General features: G+C 35.3%; 1 protein-coding gene across 1 annotated transcript; it reads right to left on the bottom strand.

The window, feature by feature from the left end:
* Positions 1-3,570: 3,570 nt before the first annotated feature.
* LOC114271578 (transcription factor MYB114) lies at positions 3,571-6,700 on the bottom strand. The gene is made up of 3 exons (XM_028213188.2): positions 6,498-6,700; positions 6,282-6,411; positions 3,571-4,157 (listed from the first exon to the last, which is right to left on the bottom strand). Exons 1-3 carry the CDS (start codon positions 6,616-6,618, stop codon positions 3,683-3,685), a joined length of 726 nt encoding a protein of 241 aa, XP_028068989.2. The 5' UTR covers positions 6,619-6,700; the 3' UTR covers positions 3,571-3,682.
* Positions 6,701-7,085: the final 385 nt, after the last annotated feature.

The following is a 7,085-nucleotide window of genomic DNA, read 5'->3' as shown; positions in this document are numbered from 1 at the left end:
TTTTGGCTTGTAAGCTTTGAGCATTTTGACTTCTAGCATGCGTAGCTATGACCATCCTCATGATTTAGCATCATTTAGGATCATATTTCAGCCCATAAATCATGTTTGTATGTGTACATAAGTGACCTCTTTCATGCTTTGAGGGTATGCCTTTTATGCCTAGATATGAGTTTTGGTGCATGCATCTCATTGGAGTCACTTTAGCTGCCATGTTAGTAGGTTTTGGGGTCTATTTTTGTCTGCTAAGTTTCTGTTTTGGCTTGTCCAATTCATGCCATGAGTGGTCATGTTGGTGGAAGTAAAATGCCCCCTTTTGTGCCTTGACCTTAGGACCATTGGCTTGTTTGTTAGCATGAGTATTTGTCCACCATTTTGGACACTTTTGGCCACTGTTTTGGGGTGGATCAAGGTCTGCCCCTTTATGGTTTAAGGCCCCTTTGCATGCTTGTCTCATGTCCATTGCATAATTGTTTCATTAGGTGTTGTAATATGTTGATCCTATTGCTTAGATTGTCCATGTTTGCATTGCATTTGCATCTTGTATGCCTAGCATTGCATACTTGCCATATTAGTTGCATGGCATTTGGAATGCCTTGCATTTTCAATCTCATGTTGTATCTTTGAGTCATGTTTGCATAACATGCATTGCATTACTTAGTTTGGGGTGTCAAACCAAGTGTGAGGGTCAAGGAGCGTTCATACTGTAAGTGATGTAATGCGCCTTGACTCTCGGTCACCGGGGCCCTTGACTTCAGCATGATAGGGTCTTGGTCCTCATTTGTGTGATTGCATGCATTTTTACATCAAGTGGCAAGCTTGATCCCTTGGGCTATCATGCACCATTGATGGCTCGAGGATCGAGGGCCATGCTTCCCTGAGTTCAAAGCATGATGGGAAACATGACCATGCTCACATGTGCCTGAAATCCCATGCCATACACTGTCTGTCCTCTGTTGCTGTCAAAATTGTCCTCTGCAGGAATCTTCTACCGACCGGCAGCATCCAATGCCGACCGGCCATTTGCGAATGGCCGATAACTCAAACAGCAGCCGATGGGAATTATACACGGCCGGTGGGCATTTCCCTCAGCCGGTGGTATTCTGCAGAATTCAAGGAACCTGTCCCAGGACTTTGGCATTTTTCAGAGAAGCAGGGCAGTGTAAACAGAGGCAACCTTAGTATGGTACGGGCTTTCTGGGCAAGGCGGGTTCGAGCATGCATCATTCGCGCATCTTGAGGCGGAGGCTGTGGCCACCTTTCTCCTTTTTTTTCTTTCTTGCATTCTTTCTATTAATTAAGTAGAAATTCTGTAATGATTAATGTATTTATTATTTGGACTGTAATATTTATTTGTACCCTCCGAGTGAGGGCAATTATGTAATCAGTGTGCGTGAGTGGGTGTATGTATTCCAACCCCACGTCTTTCTTCCCTTTTATTTACCCCTTATGATGGTAGACTAGGGCATCTTTAAAATTAGCATACCTTATGCAATGCATGCGTGCATTCGTACATTTGCCTTGCATGCACCAGGCTCGGCACATCATTCTAACTGCATTTGTACTTCAATTTCAAATTGAATACGTGATAGTTGTAGCATTTCACATACCATGTTTAGGTTAGCCGAGCCTATCTAATTGCATCCTGTATGTGTTGCATTAGTCAACTTGACATGAACTAGGATCACGCATGTTTGCTAACCAGTTTATTGTTTTGGCACGGAGTACGATGTAAGTATTTATGCTTTAGCATCATCGCATGCGTATGAATGCTATCATGACAGTATACTTACCATGTGGCTAGATGCTTATGTGTTAAACTGTTTGAATGCCTGTGGGTGAAGGTTGGATTGTTTGAGTTGGAAAAACTCGTTGAAATCCATATTTTAGCCTACTTGTGAGTAGCAAATTCCAAAATATTTTTTCAAAACAAACGGATATGCAATGATTATTTCCAAATTAGGAAATCTAGTCTATACTTGTTTGCTGTGCGCATAACGTAGTAATTCTAGGCTAATAAATGGAATAAGAACACATAACGTTTTCAAAAACGGATATCATGGTTAGTAGAGGCCGATCTTCAGATCGGGCGAGAGGGGGTGCTCATAGCTGACCTTCCCCAATCGAACCCTAGCTCCCGAGCCGAGGCAACTCTGGTGATGACGGACATGTGGCCTTCGGCACCGAGTCAGGGTTTCCTAAATTCCCCCATAAAAAATATTTAGGTGACGACTCTGTATCTAGCGAAGCAGCCCATGTTTGGCACTTCTTTTTCTAAAAATCTGTTTCTCAAAACGATTTGCCAGATTTGGACTCTTCGGTTCAGATTAAGAACCGTGACACAAATCGAGTCCGAACTGTAGTGAGGCCCTCGCGGGCGCGTCTACAGAGACGAGGCCAGATTTAACTGATCTGAGAATGCTTTCACTTGACCTAGATAATCCTCCATAGAATGCCCTTTCTTGGATAGATGGTTCAATTGATTCTTGAGCTTATGAATATGAGACCGAGAAAGAGAAGTAAAACGTTTTTCCAATGACAACCATACCTCAAAACTTGATTTGCAAGAGCAAATGGATGTGTAGATTGTTGGAGACAAAGTTGCGGTGATGCAACTTAACAAATGTGCATCAATAGTTAACCATTGTTGATATTGTGGATTCACAACCTCCTTATTCGAAGAATCAAAGATGATCAATGGAAGACATGTCAAAGAACCATCAACATAGCAGAGAAGCTTCGTTGCTCGCAGAATATTGAGTAATTGATTTTTCCATATGATGTAATTGGTAGAATCAAGCTTGACATTCTCAAAGGAGTTGAGATTTGAGATGCGTAATGTGAGATTTGGTGGGAGATCTAATGAATTCAGAAGGAGATTTGATGAATCTACCATTGAAGAAAACCTAGGGCTCGTTGGAGCTCAAAATGGCTCTGATACCATAAAGTGATTTCAAAGAATCAAAAATATCTTCATTGTCATAAACAGAATATCAGTACACCTTTTATACATGTAAGTGTAACTACCTAACTCAACTATAGTTCTAACTAACTCTCTTAACTAACTAACAGCAGATTCTATTATAACTATGGTTTAAATAAATGCTGACTGGACTGCTTTCTCTCTAAGCCTGACTATGCCTTTGACTGGGATTTACATATCTCATTAGAAATTGAGCAATTGTATTTTCAATTGTCTTTATTTGGAATAAGATTCAAAATTCAGAATTAAATATGTCACAATTAAAAAGTCAGTGATCAAAGTGGCACGAGTCTTAAATTATAAGGATTGTTAGTGTAATTCATCCAAATTTTGGAAAACTAAAAAATTATTTCTTAGATTTATTTAGTTTTTCCCGAAAATACTTATTTCACAACATTTATATAAGAAATTATATTCAATTAATAATGTACTAAAACTAACTCAGTATTTTTTATGCATATAAGATGGTCACTCCAAGATAAAACTTCCCGTTCTGTCTCTAAAGTTAACAACATTTAATGAGAGTTGAACTTAAAACCTGAAGGAAGCACGTCCCAAATCCAAAGCTGCACCTATTAGGTCCCTAGGAGTTGGCTAGAACTTCATTTTATTGCATAGAAGAATAAATTTGACAAAAGAAAAGTAAAAAAAGATGAAACTATATATCCAATGAAAACATTACACCACTGCTTGTTCAGCACCTCAAAGATCCCAAAGGTCCATTTTATCAATAAAAATGTCATTCCAATCACTCTCTCCTTGAACAGAACTGTCGCCAATTGCCAGAATACCTTGTGTTTCCTTTTCATGCCATTTCTCCTCGTTTGATCCATCAATTGACAATGTGATTTCTTTGTTAATTTCCAAGTCAACAAACATGTTTTCCCACCACGATATTCCAACGTCCCTTGGCGGCGATAGTGGTGGTGATAGTTGCTTGAAGAGATTGTTTCTTGTTTCAATATTATCTATGGCGGTTGTTTTGGATTTTAACCAAATTAGGTTTTTTGAGAAGGTTCGAGGTCGAGGTCGTATAGCTTTGGTCTCCATCATCCTCGGAGTCTTAACTTTCACCACTTCAATTTGAGGTATCAGCTTCTTCTGCAAGTGGGTATTCCAGTAGTTTTTTACATCGTTTGCTGTCCTTCCTGGAAGTCTGCCCGCAATTAGCGACCATCTGATTAAAAAGATAAAGTGAAAATATTAGGTATGTAATATATTAATAAGATACAAATAGTTGGAAGCGCTATTATGATTTATGGCAAGGAAAATATTATCAATAAAATTTTAAAAAAGTCTTAAAATATAAAAATTAATCACAAAATTAAACAGAACTCTCTCACCACAAGGTTATATTTGGATTTATAATTGATTTATGTGCGAATTGCACTTTGATAGGCACATTACACATCATGCACATTCCGTATAATCACAACTTAATATAATTAGAATTATAATTAATATGATCAAGCATATTAATTCACAAATTTGAAATAAATATTAAGTACAATGATTCCGTCTTAGAAGTTGTCATCGATTAATCAAAAATTAACAAACATCTTTTGTTTCTCACTTATTCAATAATGTAATTTGTTAATAATTAATAATATTATTACAAAATATTACTATTATATTCGATATTTAGTCCAAAGCTTGATTAACTAATTTGTAAAGATTGATAATGACTGAATGGTATAACAAATATTGTGCCTGTTTGACAGAACTTAAAAGCAGCTTATTTTAGCTTTCAGCTTAATTTAAGCTATTTTGATGTGTTTGGTTTAACTTATAGCTTATACCTTATAACTTTTTGGAAATCAGAAATCAGCTTATTCTTTGAGTGGGGCAGGAGATGCTTAATTTATAAGTCAGAAATCAGTTTATGTTCATAGTTATAAGTTATAAGCTGTTTAAGCATAAGCTATAAGCACTTTCCCACAGCTCTACCAAACAGGGTCATTATTGTGAACTTGGACTGAACTTACAAATCATAAGAGACATATTATTGTGTTGGAGAAAAACAAACTAAAAAGGCTGAAAAGCAGTAAAAAGACAAACGATTTGTTTGGTTTGTATCTCAAGATATAATTTTTGATAAAAATTTTTAAAATTTTATTTGATTTGAATTTTTTGAAAAAAAATTTCAAAATCATCTTCTCTCTCCTACACATTAATCAATCAATTTTCATCTCTCATCTCTTCTTCCGAATCACTTTTTCTCTCACACACATCAACTACAACAGAATATCAAATCATCCGAAACTTTCAAATTCTAAAACTATTTTCAAAATATACAGTCAAATAAATCAAAAAAATTCTAAACTCTTTCTCTAAAAAAAAATTTAAAAATTTATCTCAAAATACAAATTAAACACACCCAACAAATATCTAACCATCCCCCTATCCCTACATGAGAATATTATTATTCTATAATAAAGTTTGAGATGGGGTTTAGCTGCTGACCATTCTTCCTCGAAAAAAAAAAAAAAAAAAAAAAAGGGGAAAAATTTATCCTCTAACACTAGCCAAAAATGAAAAGCAAAAATGTTTAGAAGCTCTAAAATAGGAGTTTTAAAGGAGTTCTAATTGTGTGAGTCTCACAATGATAATAATATTTATGCCTATGTTTGTTTGTTCAATAATGTTTGAGACCACTAAAAGTGATGTTCTAAAAGCACCACCAGTGATGTGGCAGTAGACGGGGCCTACTGTTTGTGTCTTTTTTTTTAAAAAAAAAATGCTTGCAACTCATTAGTGGTGCTTTAGAGCATCACTTTTAGTGAAATGTATCATTACCGTTGTTTGTTAATTTTTTTTTTTTTTTCACGTCATTAGAGTTGAGTTTAGAGCACTAAAACTGGGTTTAGAACCCCAGCTCTAGAAATGGAAAGATCACACAATAACACCTATCACACCATCCGTAAATAAAGTGTTAATGTTGTATACAAAAATAAATAACTAATTATAAATTTTGTTAGAATTTTAAATACTAGCGGTATTGTGTGGTAACAATTACTATATAACGTTGTTTACTAATATATCGATTGATATTATTGTTTAAAATCATTTGTTATATACTAAAGTAACACCTTTCATGTTAATTTATTAGGTTCATTTTGAATACTGAATCATATTAATGTACGGGTTATTATTATATTTTTGTTTATTTACCATTTCATAATGAAAAAAAGAAAAAAGAATTTTAGAACACTTTCCAACTTACATCTAAAACCTTCCCAAGTTTGTAAAATACTTTCAAACTCACAATCACAATTCTATATGTTAGGATGGTCGCACTTGCCTGTTTCCTAGAAGCTTATGAAGCCTAATAATGAGATCAACTTCATCTATCCCAAAGCTTCCTCTCTTAATATTGGGCCTCAGATAGTTCAACCATCTCAATCTACAACTCTTCCTGCATCTGTTCAATCCTACCAAAAAAACAAAAAACCATCAAAACACATAACACTCAAAAAATAAAAAGAGAAAATAAATCTCTCTCTCTCTCTCTCTCTACCTGCTTTGAAAGGAACTTGGTGCCACTTTCCTTCTCCATTAGTTTCAATGCACTTCTTAAGGAGGTTGTCTTCTTCCTCAGTCCATGCACCTTTTCTCACTCCTAAAGGAACACCTTCCATAGCCTAGCCTACCCTCCCTATTATTAATGTATAATGTTTTGTTTAATAAGCACGTGAAATGTTTCGAGTACGGATGTTCAAATGAGTAAAGAGGTTGGACATATATATAACTGGATACACATGGTGTGTGTGTGTGTGTGTGTGTGTGTGTGTGTGTGTGTGACGTGCATGTTTGGCAGCCACGAAACTAGAATTGAAAGTATACGGTACCAACAAATGGTGAACAGTAGTAGTAGTTCCATAAATTGTCTATCAACAACCAGTCCAACGATTTTAACCCTCTTAAAGTGCAATTTATACACCGTGTACATTTTTTTGCTTTTTGGTTTTTTTGTTGTGTTATAGTGTTTCCAAGCTCTTCTTCTTACTTTTTTTTTTTTTTTTTTAAGCAGTTAGGCCACATTTGGAAAAATATTATTTTAATAATTTTTTAACTTTTTATAAAAAAAAATGTGTAAAAAAATAAT

The sequence above is a fragment of the Camellia sinensis genome, chromosome 4 (assembly GCF_055761805.1).
Source record: "Camellia sinensis isolate YWXY chromosome 4, ASM5576180v1, whole genome shotgun sequence".
Taxonomy (NCBI): domain Eukaryota; kingdom Viridiplantae; phylum Streptophyta; class Magnoliopsida; order Ericales; family Theaceae; genus Camellia; species Camellia sinensis.
This window is presented reverse-complemented; position numbering and strand designations above follow the sequence as displayed.

Excerpts from the sequence above, each read along its gene's own strand:
- LOC114271578 (XM_028213188.2), bottom strand. The coding sequence starts at position 6,618 with ATGGAAGGTGTTCCTTTAGGAGTGAGAAAAGGTGCATGGACTGAGGAA. Across the intron at positions 6,412-6,497 it reads CCAAGTTCCTTTCAAAGCAG|GATTGAACAGATGCAGGAAG; the intron begins GTAGAGAGAGAG and ends TTTTTTTGGTAG. Across the intron at positions 4,158-6,281 it reads CATAAGCTTCTAGGAAACAG|ATGGTCGCTAATTGCGGGCA; the intron begins GCAAGTGCGACC and ends CTTTTTAATCAG.